This window comes from Aspergillus piperis (assembly GCF_003184755.1).
Source record: "Aspergillus piperis CBS 112811 unplaced genomic scaffold BO85scaffold_1, whole genome shotgun sequence".
Lineage (NCBI taxonomy): Eukaryota > Fungi > Ascomycota > Eurotiomycetes > Eurotiales > Aspergillaceae > Aspergillus > Aspergillus piperis.
This window is the reverse complement of record NW_020291591.1, coordinates 2,707,583-2,734,849: the sequence shown is the minus strand read 5'-3', so window position 1 is coordinate 2,734,849 and position 27,267 is coordinate 2,707,583. Positions and strand designations below refer to the sequence as shown.

Here is a 27,267-nt window from a genome sequence, read left to right as displayed (position 1 = left end):
CAAAGGACGGAGAACATCCCCGCATCTTAGATTACATCAGCGGGGCCAGGAGATCTTCCTATTTGAGAACGGGGCCTAATAGGGTCATTGAAGACTGTTGGTTCTCAGAAGATACAGTATAGGGTTGTCCCTTTAGGCTTTTCGTGAGTGCATACTTACATACATCCAACATACCTAGGAGACATGAATTAGAAAAAGTTTTAAGTGTATGTTACTCATTTGAACGCGGTACTCCCTCTAAACGAATAGAGAGGCGCACCTAAACTGCATCTTCGAGGGCTGCGATTTCCCAATCCAGCAGTAGTAAACACTTTACCACATCCGGTTAGCGGGGATCCTTCGGTCTAGATAGTCCCATCCTTGCTCACTCAGCGACATGCGCACATGTGGCCTAGGCATTTAGATAACTTTCGAATGTTCTGACACCTGTTGTGGTATCTGATGCACTAAGCGATTTGCTCTGCTGCTGAAATAGGTCTTTTTGAACCCTTCATCCTGACCATGTCGAGATGCGGAATCCTCAATCCCCGAAGAACAATACACACCTTACTAATTCCCTGATTGGTGGACTCAAAGAGAGCAATTCGCGTCTGAACCGGTCAGGAAAGGCTCGCATAAGACACTGGGCTCCAAAAGTGAAGACCGGTTGTATGACTTGCCGGTAAAGACTTATTTTTCTGCCGCTGGAACATGAGTTGTTGACACAGGCAGGATCCGGAGAGTGAAATGTGACGAGACAAAGCCCGTGTCAGTAAGATTCTCTGGCCGATCATATTAAGATGTTATAGTCAGATCTCGCTGACAGTTATGACTCTGCAGTTGCCAGCGATGCTCTTCTACCGGAAGAAAGTGCGATGGCTACAATTCAGTCCCCCCAGGACCGCCCACTAGGGTCCTCAGCGTGGTACAGATGCCTTCCTATTGGGAGGTAGTATCAAGTAACCCTGTAGAAACCGAGAGTTTTCGGTTCTTTCACTCAGTCACTACCCCCAATCTGGCTGGCTTCTTCGACCAGGGCCGCTGGGCTCGCAGATTGCTCCAAATGTCGCACCGATACCCGGCCCTGTGGCATGCCATGACGGCGGTGGCCTGCATTCACCGAGACTTCATAGCCAACAGCACGCCGATTACCATGTCAAGGATGCAGGATAGCTCCCAGGTGAGGCTGGCGTTGCAACAGTGGAACAAATCCATCCAAAGTCTGCAAGAACTGTTGTCAGGACAGGTTCTGACCAAATTCGACAGACTGGTCATCCTGAGTGTTTGCATCTTATTCATCACCATGTCAAGTCTGCAGGGCCGTCTGTGGCAGGCTTTCGTGCACATCAATAGCGGACTGAAGCTGATTCATCAATGGAAATTGGCGGACAAAGGTGAAGACCAAAGAGATGAGGATTCAGATCTGGATGTGTTGCTGGTCTTGTTTACCCAACTCGACTCACAAGCGCGCCCCTACCTTCCTAGTCTTTCGAATAACCTTCAATGGACGGACAAGCAGATCATTTTGTCGTCGTCTACCAACCCCTTCAAGTCTCTGCTAGAGGCGTGTGTTGCCTTGGAGGTGCATTTCAACAAAATGATGCAAATATATACCAACAATTCCATATATATTGATGGTCCAGATGCTGAGATGCAGATCAAGAAACAACAGTGTCTTCTTGGTCTTACTGAATGGGATGCCAGGCTCGACAAATATCTTGGAAGAACACCACAGCCAGAAAATGGGAAGGCTTTAAAACTCCTCTATGTCCGGCGCAGAATCGCACAAGTGGCTCTATCCATGGACCTGACGGAAGGCGAACTAGCTCACGACGACTTCGTCGAGGACTATGCATACATGCTCAGATTGATGGGCGACATTCTAGGAGACCCCATGGATCCCTTAGACAGCCAGCCTGCAGATATAGACCAGTCACAAAACATGAGCTTCCACCTGGAGACAATCACGACGGAGCCATTATTTTTGATTGCACTCCGCTGTCGCGAACCCACAATCAGGCGGCAGGCGATCCGTCTGCTCAGACAATACCCAAGGCGTGAAGGCATCTGTGAAGGCATGGCAGCCCTGAAGATTGCGGAAAGAGTAATGGAAATAGAAGAGGAATGTTTGAGTAGCCCTGAAAATGCTTGCGCTCGTGGGAAATGGATTTGTGAGAACCACCGAGTAACTTGGCTACAGTTCTTCCTGGTTCATGATCGGCAGGCGCGGACTGTGGTGCACACCCGGGAGGATCTGCTGCACGGCCGGCCCGGAAGAGAGATTGTGACGACGTACTGGTGATTGTTCTTGATTCATGAATCTGAATATAGATAGACGCCATACTGCACAGGCTACTGCTATGAGTGACGAGGAAGATGGCATGGATGTAAGCACAAATTCAGACCTACTATGCTGCTAAGCAGTAACTGCATATTACCAAATGACTGAATGACCAATAGAGACGAACATACAAAAACTGTATCATCTCATAGCAACATATCAAAATTACATATTACCAATGTATCAACAAGATTATCCATCCTCCACATAAACACTCTATCCTCTTTCATACCCAAGATCTACTACCTTAATTTCTTTCCCCCATAACTGTAACCAACCCAGTCTTGAAAGAAGCACCAGGAACAGTACTCGAAGGAGCAGCAGTAGTAGAAGACGACGACGACATAACACCCACACAAACCTCCGTATCAGGAACCAACCCCTCAAGACAGTTTCTCTTTCCCGAGAGAGCCGGATTCCAGGTATACAGATCTGCCATGGTGATGCCGTTAAAGTGCATGATGTCGTAGCAGTCGTCGTGACTGTTCATACAAATTATATTAGTTAGTCATGATACGGATCAGGGGAAGGGGATGAGAAGGTGGGAATTTTGGAGAGAAGGGTTACTCACATCGACACAAGCCACCATTTATTACAGTCCTTAGTAACACCCGGTTGGCGACGCGAATGGGCCGTGGGGAAGCTCATGGCAGTAATTACGGGCCTTGTTCGAGTCTTGGGTGTGCTGGGGTCGGCGACGCAGTAGTAGTAGCCGCTCTATTTATTTGTGTTTAGCTCATGTGTTCGTACCAAAGTAGTAGCTGGGGGTTGTAGAATGTAAAGGAAGAAGGGGAGGGGGAAAAAATGAATTACGTACCTCCAAACCATAGCATTCAACACCGATATCAGGATTCCACGCCACAAACTGTGCTTTATCGAACGTGCCAAACATTTCCACGATCAAGTCGCACGTGTCACCATCATCACTCTTGTACCAGGCCGTGCAGTTCTTGGCTGTGCCTGGCTTTAGCGGATAGGGTTGGTTAGTGACGGTGGGCGGGGCGGGGCGGTTGGTGTCGTTGTAGGCTGCGATGCAGTAGAAGTAGCCTGGAAGGATACCGGAGCAGTCTGATTTCAGGGCTGGGTTCCATTCCAACAGGAGAGGGAATTTCAGCATGGGGTTGCTGGCGAGGATTTGGTCGCAGGTGTCGGACTGGTGTTTTGTTGGTTAGTATTAGTGTGTATGTATGTATGTATGTTTGTGTGGGGAGAATAGGACTCACAGGCTGAGCTTCGTAAAAGGCAGAGCAGCTTGGGGCGAGACCGGGTTGGGTTTTGGTGGGTGGGTAGACGGATGTCTCCGTTGGAGTGGGACGCGGCGTCCAGGGAGTGGGATCGGGGACTGTGTCGTTGGTGGTGGGATAGATTATGGTTAGAGCGGGACGTTTGATACCCACGCACACCCAGTAGCCGGCGATGGGGTAGTCGCAGTCTGCTTTGAGGTCGGGGTTCCATTCCAGTCTGTGGTTGTGCATGTTAGTTAGGGCTGACTCGGGTAGGAAGGAGGGATACTTACAGCTCGTCCATGGTTATGCTGTTGCCGTGGCGCTGGTAAATTGACCTGCAGGTGTCTCCTGGCGCAACTAAATACCATTTGTCACAGTCTTTGGGCTGGCCGGGATGGGTCTTGGTCGGAGGCCATGCGGTGTCAATGGGAGTTATGGTCTGGTTGTATGAGGTGATGGGGTTGCGGGTTGAGTAGGTCACGTTGGTCGTGACCATTGTGCTGGGGAAGGGGCTAATTGGTGGGCGTGAGCTAGGAGTGGGTGTGATAGAGGGCGAACGGGGGGTCGTTGAGGTCGAAGTTCTGGGAGTGGTGGGAGTGGTAGGAGTACTTGGAGTACTTGGACTGGTCAAAGTAGTCAAACTTCTGGAAGTACTTGGAGTTGACGTGGGTGGGTTGGAAGTGGTTAAAGTGGTCAACGTGGTCGAAGCACTCGAAGTAGAAGTACTGGGAACACTCGAAGTCGAAGTGGTGGGACTAGACGTGCTCGATGGGGGCAGGGCCGTTGTCAATGTAGTTGAAGTACCCAGAGTTGTAGACGGGCTAACAGTTGTGGTCACAGTAGTAGTAACTATTACTGTAGTCTGACCATTCGAAGTCAAGGTTGTGGTCAAAGTGAGCGTGGTGGTGAATGTGGTGAAAACAGTCGTACGTGACAAACTAGTCGAAGTGGTCGACGTGCCGGTAGTCCAAGCAGTAGACGTGGTGGAGGTGGTAAGAGCAGTTGTCGAAGTGGTCGACGTAGTCAAAGTGGTTGAACTCGTTGACGTCGAAGCCGAAGTCGCTGTCGCTGTCGCTGTCGCAGTTACAGTCGAAGTCGAAGTCGGGGCAACCGGCCCAACGCCCACGCAGTACGCATAATCTGCCCAGAAATTGACCAAGCAGTCCAGAGAGACAGCCGGATTCCACTGTTGAAATTGCTGAGGACTGATACCAAAAGCCTTCTCGACTGCATAGCAAGTATCACCCTTCTTGGCAGTATAAAACTGGATGCAGTTTGGGGCAATTCCTGGCATAGTAGGGCCATGAGGACCATTTGCGGCCGGCCCAACACCCACGCAATAAGCATACCCGGGCCAGAAGTTGACCAGACAGTCCAAAGAGACAGCAGGATTCCACTGCTGAAACTGCTGCGGAGTAAGCCCGAATGCTTTCTCCACTGCGTAGCAATTGTCTCCTTTCTGAGCAGTGTACCAACGATTGCAATTTGCCGCGATACCAGTCATGGTCGGAGCAGGAGGAGCAGTGTCTGCGGATGTTGGAATTACTACTGGTCCAACGCCCACACAGTATGCGTAGCCCGGCCAGAAGTTGACCAGACAATCACGGGACACTGCAGGATTCCATTGCTGGAATTGCTGAGGAGTGAGTCCAAACGCCTTTTCCAACTCATAGCAGGTATCACCCTTTTGGATAGTGAACCATCGGCTGCAATCAGCTGGGGTTCCTGACATGGTTGGGCCATGAGGGGTGGAATCTGCTGTAATGCCAGCGACATCGATAGCTGGGGATTGAGCAGCTGCAGTCCATAGCAGTAGCAGCAGGGCAGACAGCCATGTAGGAAGAGTACCCATTTTGGTGGATAGTTCCTGGTCGGTGTTGTAGTGAGAGAATCTGTAGGGACTGTAGGAGAGAAAAAAGGAAGGTGGTGAGGGAAAGCAAAAGAGAGGGAGGGAGGAGTAAAAGCAGTAGAATTTATGGCAGCTTTACAGAGAGAAAGTTGTGAGAAAGAGTGAATAGATGATGTGAAGCGGTGAAATTGAGCCAGAATCACAGGCTTAGCAGGTAATAAATTGATTAACTACAACCTCTTTGTGCCAGTCCCCACATTAACTCAAACTACATACTTCCAAATTCCTTTCCCCCAACAGTGAAAGAACATGTAAAGCCACACTTTCCGTCTCCTGCCACACCCAATTGGCGAAGAATGGCTTCTAGGTCGAACAGCCGGCGTACATTCTGAATGTCGAGAAGTAAGGGCTTCTGGGATCGTTGTACAGAGTCCTTAGTGGAATCCCATACACAGTAGTGTAGAGAAGCTTCAAGCCATCTACATCTTCAACACTGGGGTCTGTTGTCTCCTGGAAAATTGTCCCGTCCGCCAAGGATATGACCACCGAAACATCAAACTGCCCGCCCAGGTGAGAACCGTAAAGCATGATAGAGTCAAAATCAACGGTGGCTCTGTTTGACCATATTCCATGGGGAGACATGACTTCATCAAACGGCATAGGAAGGTAATCCATACTTGGAAACCCAACGGCTCGGGCCGCGGTATAACTTTTGCAGAGACCATTTTCTCCCCAGATCCGCTCCTGTGACATTCCCTGGGTCAATTCCGTGAAACCCTTCAATTGGTCACAGTTGAAGGCGAACACTTGGCGCCCTGGTATCCAGTAATAAGGGTTTTGGTGCTCGTGATAGACCCCAAATGAGTGTGCGAGCTCGTGAGCAAAGGTAGCGACTCGGAACGCCTCTGAGTCCCTGTAGTACAAGGATACCCACATTGCAGGCCTCTGAGGGTTCGGATTATTGTTCGAGTTCAGGTAGGACAGAGTGGGCAAGCCAACATCTGTGGCAAACAACTCGGGGGTATCGATGACCAGCAACTTTTCATGTGGCATATTCTGGCATCCATCTGCGCCAACCTCCCTCACTTTGAAATCCTCAGGCAGCCCTGCCGCATACCATAATCTCATTGCACTCCGGAAGTATTTATGATATTTTCTCCAGGTTGCCTCGCTTTCGTAGCACAGCTTGATGGTCTTGTCGGGCCAGAGGCGGCCCCAGGGCTCTACTGGCTTGACTGACAACCATTCGGGAAGCATGAACCGAGCATGCTCCCACTCAGGATGGCCAGCATTGACCGTGGGGAAAATGAGTAGTTGAAGAAGGAGGATTGGAAGGATAATTGCCCACATTTTTGGAAGTGGCATGGTGTTCGAATGGCTCGAAATGGTGAACTTGAGGAGGAGAGAGATATTGGGGCGTAATGGCAAGACGGAAGGTATAGAAGAAGACAAACATAATAAATAGAGAATGTGAAACCGCTTTCGGTCTCTCCAATATACTGGAAAACTGGTTCTTGGTTCACTACAAGCAATTCACAAGACATGCACGTGCCTGGATATTTTCTAATATCGCTCATAGTTCGATAAATATTTGGAAGTGTCGATTAACGTGAGCTTTCTCAAATTTGTCAATCATATCTGTAGAGTTAACAGTGTGAATCACTTTTAGAAGTCTGGAAAGTCACATTGGACATGCAAATTTTCATACTATTCCAACCCTAATTCACGGTTCATTCCTGTGCTCCTTCCATCACTTCTACAGCTTCACGGTCTTATTGGAGATAAAATCTTGTTATTAGTCATTGTGAGCTCGCAGAAGCTTGCCAATGACATATTCAGACTACACAGTCACAATTATTCTCCAACAGTCTGGACATCCACGCATAGCTTGCCCATCCCATAGTATCCCAGCCTTCATTCACAGTTCGTTCTTGCGCTCTCTAGGGTATGAAGCGGATTAAACAGCTGGTTCACATTTGATAATAACATCCATAAGCTAAACAGTCTCAGTTATCCATTAGTTATCTTGAAAATCAACCCATAACATGCATACACCCCTCAGATTCTAGCCGTCCTTCACAGTTCATTTCTATGCTCCTTCCACCACTTCTTCCACCCCAGAACATCATCAACATCTCTGCTCCCAGCTTCAGGAACAGGAATGCGCCGAGCAGGGAGAATCCTTGATTTGTTCTTTCCCATAGCACCCCCTAGAGCGTCGATCATAGTTCCATCATCCAGATCAATTGCCCAGACCATGGTCCCTCCAAGGCACCGCTTATTAGCATAGTCCATTTTCATCCGTAGTGTCTCTTGGTTATCTATGGAAACCCATTGATCATTTTCCCAGGTTACGATGGTAACCGCCGCGTCTTTGTCGAGTACAACGTCGGTCCCGCCCTTCTGAATGATCTTGTTGACCTCATACGTGGCCAGCACTCCCGGTGTGCCGGTACATTCGCCTGCTCGCGCCCCTCCAGAGAACTCACAGCCAGGCTTCTTGCACTTGGGATCCTTCATCGTGAAGCTGCGGCCATAGAAGCCTAGCCCAAGGTTAACTCTCTCCGGATTGATGTTGTTGCGCCAGAGAAGCTCTAGGGCGCTGTTAATCTCCGTTAGATTGGTGTGTGCGAAGGCGTACGGTCCAAGCTGCTTATTCGTGGAGTCCCATGTGCCGTCTGTAAACCGGTCAGTGAGGCAACTTGATCCAGAATCGCAGCCCACTTACGAATGTCATAAGACATGACGTTCAGGAAATCCACATGCGGCTCGAGATTAACAATATCGAATCCCCTCAGGTACCAGTAGGACGTCGGCTGCAGTACGTTAACATCATGCTTATCATGAGGAGAGACAGACTTACCAGAGTGATGGAAATTCCATACTTCCTTCCTGTCTGGTTCAACCGCTCCCTCAGTCTCTTCACCAAAGTCACAAAATTGACATAATCCTCGGGTTTCCCGCCCCGTTCGTCAGTCACAGGGTATTCCCAGTCAATATCAACGCCATCAAACCGATTATTCTGCATAAAGCTAATCAGGGATCCGAAGAACGTATCCTGAGCAGCCTCGGAAGCGGCCAGATCAGAGAAAGTGGTTCGAGTCGGACCCGGGTCATTGAATGCCCATCCCCCAATGGCAGTCCACACCTCGAGATTACTCTGTTGGCGCTTGAGTGCCGTCACGCCCTGGTACAATGACGCAGTGAGATTGTCCATGGCAGTGATGCGGAATGACTGAGGGTCGATTGAAGCGAATGCGTAGTTGATATGTGTGTAGAAGCCGAGAGGGATATCGGCTGGTCCCATTTCTGTAAGAAGCTGTGTTAGTGATGAGTAGAAGGAGTAGTCTCGAGCAACTCACTTCCACATGGGCGTTCCAAGTTCCACCCCTCGTAATACCCGACTGTACGCTTTTTGGCACTGGTGCCGCCGCATTGGGGAGACACGACGGTGGCATCGCCACAGAAGTCCTTGGTGGTTCCTGTAGCAGATAATTAGGTGAGGTTGAGATGAGAGATGAAGAGTAGGAACCCACCGCAGAAACCGAACTTGCTACAACAAACATTTAGCGGACAAGTGGACGCTTGAGACCATTCTTTCCCCCAGCCGGGATCGCATTCGCTCTTGCGATCACAGTTCGAGGTGCAATTTTTGCCGCAGAACTCGGGACCAAAACCACAAAAACCCGAACCAGTGGAGTCACTATTCCAGTGGTCAGTAATGTTTAGATCGAATGCAAAGTTTATACGGTAGGTGCCTCACATGGGTCCACAGCATCCTATTTTACATCCTTTATCCTTGGCACACTTGTACCCATCATCACTGGTAGAGGAAGTGGGAAGGAGTTGAAAAGGATAGACAGGGTCAAGATTCGACGGAAGAGCTCCCCAGGCGAGATTGTGCGCGAAGACAGCGCTAGAAGTTAGTTGCCAACCGAACAGGCAGAGCAGAAATGCCGAAAACACTGACATGTTGGCAATGGTGGTTCGACAAGGTTGGTAGCAGAGTTTCTCTGAAGATGGGATATCGATTCGTGTCCATCTGTTTATGAAGGAAAGGAACAGTGATTGACCTGTGTTCGGGCCAACGTGTTTTCACGGGAACTTCATATTCTGCATGTCTTTCACTTCTCATTGAACTTCACGGTAACAGAGAAATAATTTTTATAGATAACTGTCATGGAGGATTGTTATGGATATGTGTCAAGGTGGATCGTGCTCGTGAATTGTGCTTGTGTGCTCGTGTGCTCGTGTGCTCGTGTGCTCGTGAATATGCCTGAATGATTTGAGATGTTAGGTCTAGTTCCTGGCTCATGCTCCCTCGATATAAACTCGGGAATCTCCTCATCCACAGCTTCTCCTCCATCTTTCTGTTCTCTTCCATCCCATCCCCCGGCTCATCTTCACGCACTCCGTTCCAGGATGATTTGGCTCATATTCCTGCTGGTGATTCTTGTCACTGGCAGCCCTGACATCAATACTCCTCCACATGATCCTCCCTCATCCGATCTCCCCATCACAGTCCTCACCTTCGTTCGCAAATGGGCAGCCATTGGCGACAGCTACACAGCAGGCATTGGTGCCGGTGATGTGTGGAGCGACAAAAAAGAAGACACCAAATGCTCCCGCTACGACAAGTCGTATGTAGCACTTCTGAAGCATGTGTTGGGTCCACAAGTGACCAATTTCACATACACGGCATGCAGTGGCGCTCGTACTAGCGACATCTACACCCAGGCCCAGGACCTTGATAAACTACACGACCTCATAGTCCTGACTGGTGGAGGAAACGACTTGTGCTTGGTATGCTAGCCTCTCCTTCATCTCACTATAGTGAGCCTCTAACTGACTACCTGGCCAGTCCGATATCATCACCACCTGCATCTTTCTCCCTTTCAATAGCGAAGAGAAGTGTCAGAAGGTCATTGAGTTGGCTCAAGAGAACATCAAGTTTATCCTGGGGTACAACGTTCGCAGGATCCTCGAAGTCGCTGTGAGCAAGGTGAATGCTTTTGGCATCATTGTCTGGGCTCTCTACGGCCAGTTCTTCAACACGGAAACTGATGACTGCGAGAAGAATCAGGACTGGGCCTTCCCTGGTCTGGCTCCATTCGATGCTTTGCCTTTGACTCGCGAGCGTCGCGAGAAACTCAATCAACTGGTTACTGACACAAACAAGGTCATTAAGAAAACCATCGATGATTATGTCATGGATAAGGGAAAGTATTTCCCAAGAGTGCATATCCGTACTGCAGATTGGAATGACTTCATGAAAGACGGCCTCAAAGGACAGTACTGCGTGCCCGGATCAACAGGCAAATATCCCGATCCCATGCAGCCGAACTTGCATTTCTTCAAGCCAGACACCACCTATGAACGCCACACGGAACTGAAAGCGAAGCGTGACAACATCACTGACACCTCCTTCTCCTCCTCCGCCGATACTAATGACACCCTTTCATCTTTCTACGACTCTAACCTCTACCGCTCTCCCAACCCGGCTGCAGCTGCCCTTTACGAGCTGAATTCCACCGGCGTAACCTTACCCCCAGGCTGCCCGGGTGATGACAAAGGTATAGGATTCGGGCTCCCCGACCGCTGGGGCAAATACTTCCACCCAAACGAGCTCGGCCACAAGACCATTGCCTCCTTCGTGCTAGATGGCATATATGCCGCACGGGCTGATTTCCTAGGCAAGAGGAACCCCATCTGCTCGCGCGGTTTCGAGGAGTTCCGATGCTGGCAAAACGACGGCCGAAGGGACTACGCAAGCGCAGACCTCCTAAACAAGAATTACAAGACCTACTGCAAGGAAGTAAAACCCCCGAAGAATACAGCAAATTGGAAAGACGAGCGCTGGTTCCACCAACTCACCCCAGAAACGCACAGCTTCAGCATCCAACTCAGCGACGGCGCCACTCACTTCGACCAAGGCCACTGCATGGAGTCCTTCGAACGTATCATCAACTCCTGCGATGGCAACGATCCGAAAAATCCGATGAATTGGAAATTCGGGGGTCGATGGACTCGCGGGAGCTATACGTATGAAGTTAACATTGCGAACTCGTTCAAGAGACCTTGGCCGCCGACGAGAGAAGTTGGGGGGTTTTGCGATAGCAGTTATAAGTTTTGGTACCAGAGGTATGATATGAGAGGCAGAGGATGGGCAACTTGGGATGCGGGTCAGGATACGTTGAAGCCGGCTATTATAAGCTGCGTGGGACACGGACTTACGGGATGGGACTTTCAGTATTTGGATCAACCGGACTCTGATGGAAATGAATGGGTGGTTAAATTCAATACGCCAATTCTGACGGGACCCAGATGCTTTGATAATAATAGAGTGCAGTTCAACGCTGGGGGTTTCACGCGGGGTTGTCATGGGGTGTTGCGACGTGATCCTTGAGGTCGATGAGGGGATGAATTAGGGTTACGGGTGAGAAGTGGATTTGCTTATGTGAGTGGATATGTGCGAACTAGTTAACTGAAGTATTGTCAGCTATTTAATGATATTGCTATTGGGATACTTTCTTCTACCTTCTATCATAAGCCACAACATAGAGATCAGTACATCATAGCTATTGAGATGCCATCAGGTAGTAAGTAGTAAAGTGGCTAATATATGTTCAAAGATGGAGTGGAGTGAACCTCGGTATGGTGTCCAAAAGTGCAGGATTGGATGATGGTAGCAACTCTGCAGATTAGCTCATGACTATCGTGAGCACATTCTGGTTGCAATGCAATTCTAAGCTTTCTGAAGGCATATCACGTTGTATCTATCCAATCACTCTGGAGGAGCCAACCTCATTGTTTGGCACGTGATCTGATCTACATAGCTGATCCAACCACACCCGCTCCTTTACATCTGGTAACCTAGTCTATGGGGAACGACATACATTATAATCGCTTAAGTTTAAAACACTTTATTTTATAATAATACCATTGTATTTGTCCAGGGGTTGTGTATAACAGTATATTCACATCCATCGCCACTGTCTAGTACTGCCAAGTTTGCCAGGTCGCGCCAACCGCGCTGAATTGTTCTCATCAACATTATCATCAACTGCAGGCCAGTGCATTGCTACTCACTCTACAGCTTCAACTAGAGGCAAAATACCTTATTTCAAGCTAAATGCACTCCATAAGCCGTGGATTAACGCGCATATCCTTCCTTCGCGCCAAACCTCACCAGCTCTCGCGTTCACTATCTACTACAACTTCCATTCCCCAACACGAACCTGTGGACGAGGAGTTCAGTCCTGGCTACAATCCCAAACTCTACTATCCTGCGCAACCCGGGGAGATCCTTGCCGATCACTACCGATTGCTGGTCAAGATTGGATGGGGAAGCGGTTCAACAGTGTGGCTCGCCCGAGATGTCGCAAGGCATGTATTGACTTTCATACGTAACTGCGGCCACGGTTCGCATTCCAAACCTCTATTCGAACCACCCGGTTAGATCTCGATGGCAGGCTGAACGAATTGTAGCCCTCAAAATCCTCAACAACAACAATCCCAAGGGTGCCGACCATGAGCGTCGTATTGAAGAACACATCGCAGAGCAAACTCCCTCACACCGCGGTCGTCCGGTTATCCGCAGTTACCTTGAAAGCTTTGAATTGGCAGGTCCCATCAGCAAACATATCTGTCTAGCCTACGAGCCATCGCGGGAGCCTCTCTGGTTATACCAAAGACGGTTCGAAGGCGACAGGTTCACCCTGCCGATGGTTAAAGCCTATATTCTTATCATTCTGGCTGGTCTCGATTACCTACATTCTGTGTGCAAGGTAGTCCATACTGGCGAGTATATCCACCTGGCACCAATGATTATTAATCTAATACAACTATTGTCAGACCTGAAACTCGACAATATCCTCATAACCTTCGAATATGAGAACATCCTCCCGAGATTCGTCAAAGAACAAGAAGAGGCTCAGTCGATGCAATGCAAGACGGATCCGGAAACCGTTCGCGTCATCTACCGCTGTCACAACAACTTTGGACCTCTTGACCCGAGTGGGCTAGGCAACATATACCCTCAAATAACCGATTTTGGCGCCGCGACTCTACTCGGCACTGGTGGAGATGATGGCGCCGTTCAACTGGGTACTCGTCCTATACAACCTGACTATTATCGCGCACCAGAGGTCATTCTGGGATGTGGGTGGAGCTATAGTGCTGATATATGGAATCTGGGTGTTATGGTAAGACATACATGCATTCAAAAAAGTACGTGGTGATCATGAAGTACTCACGTTCTACAACAACAACAACAGATATGGAATATACTCGAAGGCACAGAGTTGTTCACCCAGGTACAGGATGCGGAGGGAACTTACCTCCCAGAAGCACATCTAGCGCAGATGATAGCCTTGCTTGGGCCCCCGCCTAAGAAATTGCTTGTGATGTCGGAGTCCATGGCACAGGTTGATGAGTGGTCACCAGCTATCACTGATGAAAGGGGTAAGATATTCAAGAACAATAGGGAATACTTTGGTGGGCCTTTCTTTGATGAAGAAGGTATTAATACCCTTTCCTTTTTTTTTTTTTTTTTTTCCACAGCATATATGCGTGTATCTCTGACCCTAATCCATATTACGGTAGGCAACTTCTTCTACAACGATTTGATACCCGCGCGAAAACTTGAAGATGCAGTCCCATCTCTAGAAGCGAGCGACAAAGAAGCTTTCCTATCTTTCATCAAACAGATGCTCACTTGGTTGCCTGAGGAACGAAAGACGGCTCGGGAGTTGATGGAGCACCCTTTCCTCAATGATTGAGGGGGGCATGGGTGAGTTGTCTTAGTATTACAGTCCAGCTAAGGTGTCTATTGCTCACTTGGGGTCTTATTCTAAGAGCAACTCCATATACTCGCCTCGACTTGCTGGTTGGGTTGGGAAATGTACTCACGGTAAAGCAAGCACGCATCCATCAACTCGACCGATCAGGGTAAGATATCCCTGAAGGGTAACTAACTATAACAGACAATTTTCTCTATGATATCGTCTCAATCTGGAGAATCAACCGGATACGACTAAGATGTGCAGCATGATAATTGCGTGGAATTGTGAGGTTCGCTACGCGTTGTACGCGTGTCTTGGTAATACTTGTGGCCATTTAATGTTGGCATTTCAAGTCCATGAACATGTTATCCATCTTCTTCTAGAAAGGTGGATGCGCATGATCTGCTTTTGATCTTGATCGCGAGACATATTACTAGGTCATGCTATCTATTTGCCTGCTAATCAGCTAGATATTTTCTGATATGATGCGAAAGAATCAATGATATAAAATGTAGATTAGCGAAGCGGAGTTACGGAGTAGTAGTGACGTGCTAAATATACGAGCCAATCAGATCAATCAGTCACACGCTTCAAAGGAGAGTCCTGATAGCAAGGTATTATCCAAGTAGTTATTACGTACTTAGTTTCCCCCAAGTAACATGAACATGAAGTATTGCTGGAGTTGCCATGCTATTATTGGTGATGTACTAGTTTACATGTTATCTGAATAGTACTCAATTTATTTGAAATTATCATTTTAACAATCATCATAATAACGTTGTCAGCCGCAAGACTGTAGGTTCGCGAGGCTGAACTTTATCTTAACATCTGTAGGTCTCGATATAACCGTATTATTTAGTGATGAGTATCCTCGTATCTGCGAATGTTTACTACTGCTGCTCCCGCCGATGATGACGATGAAATAGATGTTCCATGATCTTCACATGCTTCGCAACTCTCAACTACAACTACTGCACAGCACGTATGGTAATTCGTACACTATGTACCTAAAACAATATAGACTAGTAGCGAATCCGACCCTGAAGCAAAAGAAAAAGGAAAGTAAACTACAGTTTCGTCATGGCTGTCATCATAATCATAAGATAATAAGTAAGAAATTATAACCCTCCTCATCCCCCAATCCATCCATCCAACCTATCTACCATACCCAGCAAGTAGATACCCTCTTCCACAACTCAAAGGCCCCCTCAGATCTGGTCTACAAAACAGTCAGCAACCCTCACTCCCCCAAACAAGAGTATAAACGGTATCAGGGAACATACTCAACGTCATACTCAAACTAACATCCGTATTCTCAACCATATCCGTGAACTCCTCGAAGCTAATCTTGCCATCACCATCCTTATCAGCCTCCATGATGGTCTTATCAACAATCTGCTGCAACTGCACATCCTTAAGATTGTTTCCGACCATCATCTTCAGCACGATGAACAATTCGCCATTGGAAATGTACCCGTCGCGATCGATGTCGTATACTTTGAATGCGAAGCGCAGCTTCTCTTCTTTGTTGCCCTTGGAGCTAAAGGCTGATAACCCGGACACGAACTCTTGGAAGTCGACATCGCCGCCGCCGTCTTCGTCGAAGATGGCGATCATTCTATTTCATTTGGTTATTATCATGTTTCCCATAAACCATGTTTTCGGTGTGGTATTGTTGGAAAGGTGGTATAGGGTGGGAAGAGAGGGTGAGTAGTACCTCGTGGCGAGCGGGTTGGAGGAGACTTGAGGAAGGGAGAGGAATTCATCGCGGTCGATGGTGCCGGAGCTGTCCTGTATACATCGGCATAAGGATTAGCTTTAGAACAGGTAGGGTAAAATGAGGTACAACATGGAGAAAGGGGGGAGGGAGTACCTTATCAAGCTTCATGAAGCGCTTGCGGAGACGGTCCACTTCATCGCGATCGACTGCCAGATTCCGATGATGTAGTCAGCAAGCCCGGACACCCCGATTGATAATTGTTTACAGACGCGACCGCTACCCACAGTTGGAGGCGGACACAATGTTTTCGAAGAGCTGAGAAGTTCCGACGGAGCCCCTGCGTCTCCGGGCATCGTAAAGGGCCGCGTTGTTGGGTTCGCTGGAATGATCCATGATGGGGACCGGAATGTGGCGATCACAGGGAAGGAGAGAAGCAGAAGCGGCAACGGCAAGAACCAGAGACTAAGGTGGAGAAAATAATCGTTTAGAAAGAGAGAGAGGAAAGGGAAGCTTCCCACACAAATTCAATACACAGAGAAACTCTGGGGGGGAATGAATAATCACGAGGGAAAACAATAGATAGATTGATATCAATCACTGCAAGCAACGAGGTTCCCCCAGCCGGCAATTTGATATCGGGCAGCCCCGCACTAACCGGAAACGGACAGGCAAGCGAACCCCTGAGGCCGTGCGCCGGGCCAAAACAGGCCACCGCCGGGTGACATTGCAACGTCAACTCATCCGCCAGTGCCAATACTACGAGATTTCCCGCGTCGATATCATCCCATCACCATCGACATTCATCACGAAACTACGTCTACGCGCTTTCGCATGATCGGCCCTATCGCCTGATACCGATTTTAGCCCCCCTCGCCCATGGTCGTTGCCCTTTTCCGCGCCCCAAAGTTCGTATGACTAGGTACGGGGGAATGGGGAGGACGCGCCCGAAAAAGCTCACCTCCAAGGCCTCCATCCCCATAGTCCGGGAGCACGACATAGATCTTATCGACGATGAAATCCAAAATGCCCTACAACAGATCGAGACCGGCGTGGAAAAGGCCGAGGAGTCGGTAAGTGATGCCTCATCCCCGACCGTTGCGAGCATCCCTGTGCATATCACGTGACATCATCCCGACCTCACCCCATCGTGAAAATTTCGCACCTCGGCAGAAACACCGCAACAGCGCCTGCTAACGCCTGTTCTTGTATAGGAATTCCATCTCCAGGTCGCCATAAATGCGGCTGCGCAGGGGAAAGTAAAAGATGCCCATATTCCGACGCCGGAGACGGTCCTCAGTAACCTGCGCTATGATGAGCTCTACCCGCCTATCTTCTCGCAACCTGCGACCTACATTCGCTTCTCTGCTACGGTAGAGGACTGTTGCGGAGCCCCGTATTGCATGGACGAGGAAGATGATGTCTTCCTCAAGATCTTCAACCAAAAACGCGATGCGGGTAGTCGGTGCACCGAAGACCAGTTCGAAGAGGTCATGAGCTTCTTCGAGCTTACGTCGCGAAAGGAGCAGCCATATGCCTTTGTAGATAACTCGCCCCTCATGAGCTTCGAAGAATTCCAACAAGCGATGGACCCAGCTGTAGAGGAGAGTGTAAAGCGGTTCGCCAAGGACATCTATGAATACTGGAAGTCCAGGAGGACCAGCAACGGCAACGAGCCCCTACTACCTACACCGAAGGTGAGTCTCCCTCGCTAACGGCAGTCATGAGGTTTGGCAACACCAGAGTGCTAACCGATTATCGCAGGTTGAGGCTGGTCGAGACACCGATGATACGGACCCGTATGTCTGCTTCCGTAGGCGTGAGGTGCGGCAGACGCGCAAGACCCGTGGTAGGGATGCGCAGAGTGCCGATAAGCTGAGGAGACTCAGGAAGGAGCTGGAAGATGCTCGACAGATGGTCGCTTTGGTGCGCCAACGCGAGCTAGCGAGGAAGGAGATGCTGGCCATCGAACGCCAAGTGTTCTTGCAGAGATCGGAGGTCAAGGAGATGAAGAGGAAGCTCAACATCAAGGATGATGATGAGGACCTCATCAACCAGAAGGTGAGCCCTATGCAGTCCCGCGACCGTCTGCTTCCCATGCTGATGACTCTGCAACAGCCGAAGAAGAAGCCTGTAGAAGCACCAGCTGTGCAACGCCCGGCTGCGCCTCAACTGCGCATGCCCCCCAAGGCTGGTACACAAGCTGCAGAAGACCTACAGCTGTTGGAGGATGTTCAGGCAGAGAAGGAGAACGAGATTCAGCGCGACATCAAGCAGAATATCGCCAAGCACGTCAAGTGGAACGAGGGCTATGTGGACTTCACAAGAGCACCACTCTCCCCGTCGCCAGAGCGAACTTTCGATGCTGCTTCTTTCCGCCCTGCAATCACCACTCAACTGCCCACGCCGCCATCATCGGAATCGTCCGATAATATGCTGGATTCGCCCTTAGATACCACGAGTGCCATTGCTCTCCGAGATAAATTAGCTCCACATGCCATGGAATTGAGTGTGGACACCAGCAAGATGCCCTCGTTCAGACGACGTATCGGGCGCGGCGGTCGTTTGTGGATCGATCGTCGAAATCTGGTGTCCCGTTGTAGAGTCGAACTGGACCCATGGAAGGCCGATCGGTTCAAGTATGATCAGGAGGACTCGGACGAGGATCTCGAATTTGAAGGAGACCAGTACGATATCCAGATCATGCAGCATCGGGCCATCATGGCAGCCAAAGCCCGAGACCAAGCAGCGGCGGCAGCTCAAGCCCATGCGCAGGCGCAGGCTCAACAAGCTCAGGCTCAAGCTCAGGCTCAACGGCGATTGCAGGCCGAGCAGACATCGGCGACCAATCCACCAAGCGGAGGGCAAACCATGGGATCTAATCCCGGGCCTGGCGCCATTGCCTCCACTTCAGAGACCTAAGCTGGCCTTTGTTCTTCTCCCCCCTCTCTTCCCTTCTGATTATGTTTTTAATCTTTCACCCCATGTTTCGCATCTGGCCGGCGTTGTTCTTTCGACATATTCTCTTACCCTCACCTGTACTTTTACCCCCTGGACGTCCTGATTCTTTACCCCATACCCCGAATTTCTTTTCTTTCCGGAGCGCTGCAAAGCGTTCGACCCTCAGGATGATGTTGCCGGATGATGCTTTGTTTATGACATGACCCTGGTATTATGCGAAAGTTAGTGTACATAGCCAGTTTTTGTCCTCTTTTTTCTTTTCTTTCAGCCGAGCAGTCGATAGACTCGTGTACGGATAGTGAGGCTATGAGGTCAGCGACGAAGAAGATAACAAAAATCAATATTAATTAGATGAAAAAGGAGAAAAAAATCAAACTTTTGGTCTTATCCATCATAATAAAACAGTTTTTCGGTTTCGCGATTTAAGCGTCAAGTCCTCAGAGCTTTATTTCTCTGCGGTTCGTCGCTTTCGCCATTTGCTGCCCGCTTGAGAGGATTGCTCGTGAGTGTGGCCCCGAACTGCTTGTCGAGCATGAAGGACAGGTTGTGCAAAATCTCCTTTTCGCCGAGGCGGACCTGGATCGCCATCTTCTTACGACGAACAGATCCTTCCACCGGGCCGGATGCTTCAAGCTGCGACAACTGGGCGAGGAGTTCCTGATCCTGGGGAATGGTCGTCGCATACTGAGCCTGGTTCAACTGCAGAGCCTTGGCAAAGATGGCGGCCTCCGCATCACCGAAGGATGGCTTGGGGGGCTTGTTCTTCGAGCGCTGCTTCTCCAACTGGTCGGACGGGAGCGCTAGGGTCTTCAACAATAGCAAGAGCTCATCCGGAAGAATATCAGTCAACGGATCCTCAGGGGAAGAGGGCCTTGGAATGGTATAGCCGTCGTCAAGAAGTTCTAAGTCTTCGAGGAATTGAAGCTAACGTTAGGTCAGCATATGGTTTCCGGCGCCAGGTGGGTCTTATGTCAGTTATTTACCGGGGGTTGGGTCTCAATATCGGCACTTCCAAGGCCAGCAGCCTGGCATATTTGGTCCAATGAGAGCTCGACAACGTCGTATTGGGCATAGTTGTCAGTCACGTACCCGTACCGTCTCAGGAGGTCAGAACGTGGGATCTCCCCATAGTCGTTGAAGATCTCCTCGCTCGATTTGATAGGCTTGATAGCCTTCATAACCAAGACTTCTTCTTCTTGGAAAAGACGAGCCTGAATGGAAAACCTTGTCAGCGATCATGTAGCAAGAACCGAAGATCAGATAGAACTCACATTGTTGCGATCGGCATCCGCATTGAGCAGATCGGCCAGAGGAACCATGCCCTTGGACGACTGCTCTTCTTCTTCATCGGTCAAATAACCGTCTTCACCATCACGGTCACCCTCTTCATCTTCCGGTTTCTCGATGTCAAAAGCGTAGGCCATGATAAGCGATCCCATAGTATGTGCGAGGTGAAGGAGGGCCTGGGTCCCAGCGTCTCCATCGTAAGAGGCCACTCCGTCGATGGGAGGGAAAAGGGCAGGATTTGCTCGCACGATAGGAGCAATGGACTCGAAAATGGATTCTTCGGCTCCCTGCTTCCCGATCTTCTCGACAATAGCGCTGCCCTGAAGCTCCTCGAGCTCGGAAGCGGACCAGAACATGAGGGTGTCAAAATTGCGAGGAAGAACCCGGAAGTATGAAGCCCAAGCAGACTGATCGCCTTGAAGATACTCATAGATCATGACAACCATGAGAGACAACCAAGGGCCAAGATCTTCGAGGTTCTGAGAGAGCAGGTTCTTCAGATTGGAATTCTGAACCGAGAGAACATGTGCGCGGGGGATGGTAAAAAGCTCTTCACCTTCGTCGAGGTCGGACTGAGCCACTGGTAGAGTGACACGAGGACATCAGAGAGGGAGTCACTTCCAAGAGAAAATGGGTTTCATGAGACAAGCACGAGCGGGATAAAACCTCGTCTGGGATGGGAACCTACCGACACCTCGGCCAGCAGCGTGGGAGCGCAGATCTGCAATTTGGATCTTGGGGTTGATTTTGACGCCGGGCTTGCCAGCCAGCCAAGTGAGAAACTCATTTGACTGGTGCTGGAAGTTTCCCGGGTCGGGAAAATGGGTGGTGGAAGACATTTGGGAGGTTGATGGAGGAGAGATTGTGTGAATAGTGTCGACCTAAGAAAAAGGAAATTCGGCACCCCACACCCACTACTGTGTTAAGGACGGCTCAGGAGTGAAAGGAGCGGGAAGGATAGCAGTTTGACAGCCGAACAAAGAGAAGAAGATACAGCTGCTGGGACAGCTAGCCAGGTGGTGAAAGAAAAGGGGAGGGTGTGGGAGGGTGAGAGATTGACGGGGGGGAAGTTGAGGGGATCAGGCGGTGCTCCTCCGGTAGTAAGTAAAGTAACTAATTAGTAGTAATTAGTTGGCAGGCAAACGGGCGTATGGAAAGTATGGTACAGTAACTGGTGTTCCAGCAAAATGACAGTCGGATAAACGCTGCGGCGGACCAAATCGGGCCAATCGATAACACGCCTGATAACCTTCCGAACCAGCACCGAATTTGCCCCTCCGCGACTGGCTCATGTCCGCAGTCTCGAAATTTTGACCAGCCTGTAACCACCCCTTCTGAGATATTGGTCCCTCCTTTTTTTCGTCATTGAGCCAGATACCCCCCCAGATACCCCCTACCCATCATGATCTCCATCGGTCTGGAGAGCTCCGCCAACAAATTGGGCGTGGGCATCATGGTGCATCCCGACGATGGCAAGCCCCCGCAGGTGCTGGCCAATGTTCGGCACACCTATGTCACCCCTCCCGGTGAAGGATTTCTTCCCAAGGACACCGCCCGTCATCACCGCGCCTGGGTTGTGAAGCTGGTCAAGAAGGCTCTTCGCGAAGCTCAGATCTCCCCCAAGGATGTGGATTGCATTTGCTTCACTAAGGGCCCCGGCATGGGTGCCCCTCTTCAGAGCGCCGCCATTGCGGCCCGCATGTTGAGTCTACTATGGGGCAAGGAATTGGTGGGCGTGAATCACTGTGTTGGACGTATGTGTTATGCCTAGTACTTCACTGCTCTATCTATCTATCTATCTATCAGTCCCCGATCCTATCTGCACCGTGCGGGGAAACCCTTTGGCCCGTGTCATCCCTTGCTTAGCTTAGCCTCCCTATTGTAACCATCGCTAACCATGCCTCGGCTGTATATATAGATATCGAAATGGGTCGATTGATTACCGGTGCTACAAACCCCGTCGTCCTCTATGTCTCCGGAGGAAACACCCAAGTCATCGCATACAGCTCCCAACGGTACCGCATCTTTGGCGAAACCTTGGATATTGCAGTAGGAAACTGCTTAGACCGCTTTGCGCGCACGCTGCGCATATCCAACGACCCCGCCCCCGGATATAACATCGAACAATTAGCCAAGAAGGGTAGGAAACTGGTCGATCTACCGTACACGGTCAAGGGAATGGACATTTCCATGTCCGGTATTTTGGCGGCCATTGATGGACTGGCCGTGCAGTATGGCTTGGACGGAGATTGGAATGACGATGAGGATGTCGCTAACAATGCGTCTACATCGGAGGATCTGGAGAACGCGAAACCGACGCGCGCAGATCTATGCTTCTCGCTCCAAGAAACGGTTTACTCCATGTTGGTTGAGATCACAGAGCGCGCCATGGCACATGTCGGTTCCAAGGATGTCCTGATCGTCGGTGGAGTGGGTTGTAATGAGCGCCTGCAGGAAATGATGGGCATCATGGCTCGTGACCGCGGTGGTACCATTCATGCGACCGACGAGAGGTTCTGTATTGATAACGGTATCATGATCGCGCAGGCCGGATTACTGGCATATAAGTCCGGTAGCACAACGGCCTTGAAGGATTCCACTTGTACTCAGCGCTTCCGGACAGACGATGTCTTTGTCAAATGGAGGGATTGATTTCTATTCTTGTTCCATTGGATGATGATGATTTAGATGAATGAGATGAATATAATCCATAGAGTCATGAGCAAAGGTCTCCGATAGTACGGGATTCGGCACCCGGAGTGCATCCGTGCATCCAGACGAACTGGAGCAAGGGCTGGTATTGATTGAAGCCCGCTTGATCGCTTTCTTTCTACTGAGTAACGATTGGCGCAGTTTGACTCAGTTGCCACGGACACAGATGACAGGTTGGGATTAAGAATATCAAGTCGGTCATGACTAGTTGTCCCCCCAACGGGTGGAAGCAAGCGTTAAGGGCGCACATCAAACACTCCTGGCTGACTGAAAGCAGCAACGCCTATGTAGAACAGCCGCGCATTTCAGCTGCAAGCAAGGTTAACAACAGGGGGCTTAGCTATCGAAGAATTGTCGCTAGCCATGCATCGTTCCGAACACCAACAACAACAATGGTCTAATAGTGGCGCGCTTTCTGCACCGCAAATAGTCGGACATCGAGCAATCATAGGGACGTGAATCATACAAAGTGACTTGAGCTTGGGTTCCGGCTATGTGCAACTCTGCAAGGTCGTAAGATTTACCCAAAGGAGATATCTGTTGTTATTTCTCCTGGTTCTGCAAGGGCCTTCGGTGTCTTATCCTCCATTCAATGCCTTATCCTCCATTTCGATGCGCAGATAGCATACGGTCGACATGCGGGATGCTCGGCCCCGCTCAGGCAGCCAAAGTAATACAGTCCCCTTTTGGCTAGAGAAAAGGCACGAGGGACGCGCAGAGCACCTTATCTCATTGACAGGCTAACCTGTAATATCATCTGTTGGCTTATACAATATCGTTGTGACGTACTGCATACCGTTAATTCCGTGGTTTCGTGACAAAGAGGTGCCATCTTACCTTCCGTTTGTATCTGGTCGTTACACTAGTGGCAAGCACACCATTTTTTATACTGCTAGTGGCGAGATGGTTTAGGACGGTGTGGTTAGGGTAGTTAAGAACACTGCTATCGTCCTTCATGGGTGTGGTGCCGTTCAGGATTGATTTGCCAAGGAACAGCGGAAGGCTCGGCGGTGTAGGCGCATCCCCAACGATATTCACAGCTTGCTGGTACTCGGGTGTTTCTTCCTCACGATCTAGATCAAGCAGAAATTGTGGGATAACACCACGGAAGTCACCCAACGGAATTTCCTCGGGCTCTTCTCTGTCTGACTGTTCTTCCACGGTGGACCCTACTTGATCATTCCCGACCGGTCCAGGAATGACCTGCGGAGGTCGAACGCCATCAGGGACCTTATCGCTCTCTCTCCGTGACCGGTTGACGTCATCAGCACTAATTTCAATGTAGTTGACGAGGTGATTTGTGAAATCGACTGCCGTGGGAAGATTGTCTGACGCGCGCATTTCACCATCGACAATGAATTTCAAATGATGCGTGCCCGGACGGAGGTTCAATCTCGTGGACAAGACGCCGGGGTTGTTCTCACTGTTTATGCAGAGTTCCAGTTAGTTCTGGTAACGTACAGCCCAGATAACGAGCAATGCGACTGGACATATGGGACAGTGGACGCGACAACATGACATACCTCCGATGTAAACGGAATTTCTTCTCCCAGTTCACAAACGTTCCCGTAACGTAGACCTTATCACCAGGGGCAGTCCACTCTATGAGGGTTGGCACAGCTCTTCCCACGCCGCTCGGAGTATAGGGTTGAAGTTCATCCAATGCCTCATCGTCATCGACCGTAGCGCCAGCTACGGCAGATTGTTTCGAATCGCGGTGTTCATCCAGCAGATGGTCAGGTGCAACCGATCCCATATACGAGTCCTCCGGACCAATGATGGGCGAACCGGGGGTGGCCGTGGCATCTCCAATGGGCAGGGGCATCCGCGGTGGGCGCTGAAGATGAACAGAGGCACTGTAATAGGCATGGGGAGGGGGGCCAGAGGGTGCCACAGGGTCACGTTTTGCAGCCGCCCGGGATCCCGGAACTTGAACGGGGTTGGACGGATCAGGCGCAGGAATGTCTCTGGAGCGAGTATCTGGCTTCTTTGGAACCTGACGGTCTGGCCGATCTAGGTTCCGCGTCGGCAGGTCTGTGACATTGCGGGATTGTAAACGCTGCTGGACGGATGGTTGAACTTGGGAGGTCGGAAGGCCGGTTGCAGTTTCTCTGGTGGCGGAGGGGTCGGCTGCGGAGGCCTTGGTGGTGCCCGATGGTGTATGAATCGATGACCGGCGAGCTACTTTCTTGTCCCCCGCCGCGGCCGAGGGAGCCGACGGCGATTGGGCATCTCCGGCCGGGGGTTTGGAAGGATTATTGCCCATCTGGAACAGGGAGCCGGTAAGAGGCGCTTGTAGGAAGGAAAGGGAACTGAGTCAGGCAGGTTCGATGCCGTGTTGAAGACAAGAGAGACGAGTTGTGGGTTCCGTGATCAAGGTTGGGATGCCAGCATCAGATGGTGTCGGGGTTTGGAAGGCGGAGGGGTAACGGAAAATAAAGAGGGAATCGGGGCGAAGGGAAAATATCGGGTGGAACAAAGGCCTTCGGATGCAGATGGGGTCTAGGAAATATGCTGACGGAAATAGGAAAGGCGCCGGCTCAAGGATGGGGTGAGAAAAAAGTATATAAACAGAGCAGCGGGCGAGGATCGAAGAGAAAGAATGCGGATGGGCAATCAAGTAAGAGTTGATGATGTCGATGTCGTCGACCCCGGACGGGCTAGTCCCATGGAGAAGTTCCCCTTAGGGTTTAGGGCTTCCCTCCTTGGTTTTCCCCGACGGTCGGTCGGCTGTCATCTCCGATGGTGACTTGGTATGTCAACTGTAGTATACTGCATCATCTCCGAGCGAATAAGCGAGATATATTCACCATTTTTGCTAATACTTTTAGCACATTTGAAAGATTCAGGCAAGCCGATGGATGAAAGAGGAATGTCGATTATCCCATAAAATAAATACTAGGAGGACATACTTATAACGATAACAATCGATGAACCAAAACAAGGCATTCAACCATTACCATTTCTGCCACCGCAGACCGCTTACCGGACAGGCAGCGCCATCATCCATCCAAGCATTATTTACTCTATATTTACTATCTACTACTGTATCCCTTCCCATTGCCCAGCGAGGCCGTGTCATAAATTGCCTCAGCTGATGCACAAGGAATGCTCTATGTAACCAAGTAACCAACCAGCTGCTTCTGGAACACTTTTTAGCCACGCGAATGGCTTGGGTTACCGCCTTGACAGCGAGCTTCGGTGCCGTGCTCTATGCTCTGGCTTACCTGGCTTCCTGGTTCTATGGGCTGTTCAGTGTACTAGCCTCGCCAATGTGGATCCTAGCTCATGCCATCCTCTATGTGCTCCTTTCTCCACTAAGGCTTCTAATCAAATTCGAGGTACGAATGGATAGATTCTCCATCCTTTCTAGCAGGTACTGGTCGCAACCCAAGGAATAAACACTTATGGTTCACCTAGGCCATTCTTAGCTACTTCACAGTAGCCGCATTGATGGGGGTAATCCTGGGAATATCAATTCATTATGCGTCGTCGGTTACTGTGGAGGCGATTCATCAATGGTCCGGTTCACTGAATGACCCAGCTCGCCCTAGGCGGAATAGTTTCCATGGACGTCTACTTGATAAAGTCAAAAGAGGGACTTCTCCAAGCGATTCCAACGCGACCGACGAGAATATGCCGGAGTGATAGACCGACGCGAGGGATAGGCTCAAACCGATGAGAACCTGGGCATCGTCTACACGATCCTGATCCTCGAAGGGGAAGAAAAAACAGCAGCCGGGCCGAGGAATGACGGGACGCTTTAAACTAAATCATGAGCATACAGTGGGCATGTCAGCGGAAAGTGTAGTGATTACGTCTGTACTATATATTTTTCACATTAGCATGTGTTAGCTTATTTCGCAGTAGACTATTACGCCTCTGAGCGGTTCGACCGAATGCATGACAGATACTAGCGGAGGCAGACGGATCCTCGCTGGCGGACGGGGCTGGTAATCTCCGGGTTAATTGACGCAATCAATCCGCGACAGTCTGGATGGACCCTGCCGCTCATCCAATTCCCCACTGCAATTATACTTTCATGAGACTCAAAGAAGACTCTCCCTCATCTTATCTTAATAAACTATTAGGATGGCCCCCAATTTCCACAATTTTAGTAGTAGTAGTAGTATTACTACTATGGACAGTTGCTTGTTATTATTTATCCTAGACTTTGATCATCTATTCAATTATTTTGCTTTTCTTTTTGTTTTTATTTTCTTTTAATTTTTTCCCCGTCTCTTCTCACCGCAATACGAAGTACTGAAGGGAAAAAATAAAGTATAAATATCAACTTTAAGCATTACACCGCAGTCCATTGTAACCATGGTCCACTCAGTAACACCGATGTCATCACTCCTGATTGTTTGTTTCAACTTGACATGAATCATACCCCTGCGACTATACTATCA

General features: G+C 49.8%; 13 protein-coding genes across 13 annotated transcripts; 6 read left to right on the top strand and 7 right to left on the bottom strand.

The window, feature by feature from the left end:
• Positions 1-509: 509 nt before the first annotated feature.
• On the top strand, positions 510-2,366 carry BO85DRAFT_465322 (Zn(II)2Cys6 transcription factor; the record flags this gene model as incomplete). The annotated part of the gene is made up of 5 exons (XM_025662047.1): positions 510-661; positions 712-751; positions 820-849; positions 892-928; positions 981-2,366. The coding sequence occupies 5 exons, from the start codon at positions 510-512 to the stop codon at positions 2,279-2,281; spliced, it is 1,560 nt and encodes a 519-aa protein (XP_025521393.1). The 3' UTR covers positions 2,282-2,366.
• A 201-nt stretch (positions 2,367-2,567) lies between these two features.
• On the bottom strand, positions 2,568-4,042 carry BO85DRAFT_483313 (LysM peptidoglycan-binding domain-containing protein; the record flags this gene model as incomplete). The annotated part of the gene is made up of 5 exons (XM_025663151.1): positions 2,568-2,802; positions 2,892-3,037; positions 3,138-3,473; positions 3,544-3,781; positions 3,837-4,042. 5 exons carry the CDS (start codon positions 4,040-4,042, stop codon positions 2,568-2,570), a joined length of 1,161 nt encoding a protein of 386 aa, XP_025521392.1.
• Positions 4,043-4,076: 34 nt separating this feature from the next.
• BO85DRAFT_483312 (LysM peptidoglycan-binding domain-containing protein) lies at positions 4,077-5,398 on the bottom strand (the record flags this gene model as incomplete). Its single annotated transcript, XM_025663150.1, has 2 exons — positions 4,077-4,301; positions 4,373-5,398. 2 exons carry the CDS (start codon positions 5,396-5,398, stop codon positions 4,077-4,079), a joined length of 1,251 nt encoding a protein of 416 aa, XP_025521391.1.
• A 360-nt stretch (positions 5,399-5,758) lies between these two features.
• BO85DRAFT_433980 (uncharacterized protein) lies at positions 5,759-6,760 on the bottom strand (the record flags this gene model as incomplete). Its single annotated transcript, XM_025658444.1, has 1 exon — positions 5,759-6,760. The coding sequence occupies one exon, from the start codon at positions 6,758-6,760 to the stop codon at positions 5,759-5,761; it is 1,002 nt and encodes a 333-aa protein (XP_025521390.1).
• A 711-nt stretch (positions 6,761-7,471) lies between these two features.
• Positions 7,472-9,367, bottom strand: BO85DRAFT_433979 (chitinase; the record flags this gene model as incomplete). The annotated part of the gene is made up of 6 exons (XM_025658443.1): positions 7,472-8,073; positions 8,124-8,211; positions 8,259-8,704; positions 8,758-8,877; positions 8,932-9,098; positions 9,159-9,367. The coding sequence occupies 6 exons, from the start codon at positions 9,365-9,367 to the stop codon at positions 7,472-7,474; spliced, it is 1,632 nt and encodes a 543-aa protein (XP_025521389.1).
• A 450-nt stretch (positions 9,368-9,817) lies between these two features.
• BO85DRAFT_495356 (SGNH/GDSL hydrolase family protein) lies at positions 9,818-11,801 on the top strand (the record flags this gene model as incomplete). The annotated part of the gene is made up of 2 exons (XM_025663908.1): positions 9,818-10,198; positions 10,257-11,801. 2 exons carry the CDS (start codon positions 9,818-9,820, stop codon positions 11,799-11,801), a joined length of 1,926 nt encoding a protein of 641 aa, XP_025521388.1.
• Positions 11,802-12,527: 726 nt separating this feature from the next.
• On the top strand, positions 12,528-14,175 carry BO85DRAFT_433977 (kinase-like protein; the record flags this gene model as incomplete). The annotated part of the gene is made up of 4 exons (XM_025658442.1): positions 12,528-12,849; positions 12,884-13,599; positions 13,672-13,915; positions 14,000-14,175. 4 exons carry the CDS (start codon positions 12,528-12,530, stop codon positions 14,173-14,175), a joined length of 1,458 nt encoding a protein of 485 aa, XP_025521387.1.
• A 1,233-nt stretch (positions 14,176-15,408) lies between these two features.
• On the bottom strand, positions 15,409-16,291 carry cnaB (calcineurin regulatory subunit B; the record flags this gene model as incomplete). The annotated part of the gene is made up of 4 exons (XM_025655513.1): positions 15,409-15,796; positions 15,896-15,969; positions 16,052-16,104; positions 16,183-16,291. The coding sequence occupies 4 exons, from the start codon at positions 16,289-16,291 to the stop codon at positions 15,409-15,411; spliced, it is 624 nt and encodes a 207-aa protein (XP_025521386.1).
• A 1,173-nt stretch (positions 16,292-17,464) lies between these two features.
• BO85DRAFT_444747 (uncharacterized protein) lies at positions 17,465-19,256 on the top strand. The gene is made up of 3 exons (XM_025659101.1): positions 17,465-17,592; positions 17,660-17,956; positions 18,014-19,256. The coding sequence occupies exons 1-3, from the start codon at positions 17,482-17,484 to the stop codon at positions 18,815-18,817; spliced, it is 1,212 nt and encodes a 403-aa protein (XP_025521385.1). The 5' UTR covers positions 17,465-17,481; the 3' UTR covers positions 18,818-19,256.
• Positions 19,257-19,285: 29 nt separating this feature from the next.
• Positions 19,286-20,982, bottom strand: BO85DRAFT_455456 (ribosomal lysine N-methyltransferase; the record flags this gene model as incomplete). Its single annotated transcript, XM_025661388.1, has 4 exons — positions 19,286-19,780; positions 19,840-20,067; positions 20,128-20,723; positions 20,832-20,982. The coding sequence occupies 4 exons, from the start codon at positions 20,980-20,982 to the stop codon at positions 19,286-19,288; spliced, it is 1,470 nt and encodes a 489-aa protein (XP_025521384.1).
• A 446-nt stretch (positions 20,983-21,428) lies between these two features.
• kae1 (O-sialoglycoprotein endopeptidase) lies at positions 21,429-23,132 on the top strand. The gene is made up of 2 exons (XM_025659100.1): positions 21,429-21,897; positions 22,062-23,132. The coding sequence occupies exons 1-2, from the start codon at positions 21,546-21,548 to the stop codon at positions 22,793-22,795; spliced, it is 1,086 nt and encodes a 361-aa protein (XP_025521383.1). The 5' UTR covers positions 21,429-21,545; the 3' UTR covers positions 22,796-23,132.
• A 463-nt stretch (positions 23,133-23,595) lies between these two features.
• Positions 23,596-25,121, bottom strand: BO85DRAFT_361694 (putative Snf1 kinase complex beta-subunit Gal83; the record flags this gene model as incomplete). The annotated part of the gene is made up of 3 exons (XM_025655596.1): positions 23,596-23,643; positions 23,693-24,278; positions 24,379-25,121. The coding sequence occupies 3 exons, from the start codon at positions 25,119-25,121 to the stop codon at positions 23,596-23,598; spliced, it is 1,377 nt and encodes a 458-aa protein (XP_025521382.1).
• A 787-nt stretch (positions 25,122-25,908) lies between these two features.
• BO85DRAFT_444741 (uncharacterized protein) lies at positions 25,909-26,952 on the top strand. The gene is made up of 2 exons (XM_025659099.1): positions 25,909-26,196; positions 26,276-26,952. Exons 1-2 carry the CDS (start codon positions 26,023-26,025, stop codon positions 26,501-26,503), a joined length of 402 nt encoding a protein of 133 aa, XP_025521381.1. The 5' UTR covers positions 25,909-26,022; the 3' UTR covers positions 26,504-26,952.
• The last annotated feature ends 315 nt before the right edge of the window (positions 26,953-27,267 follow it).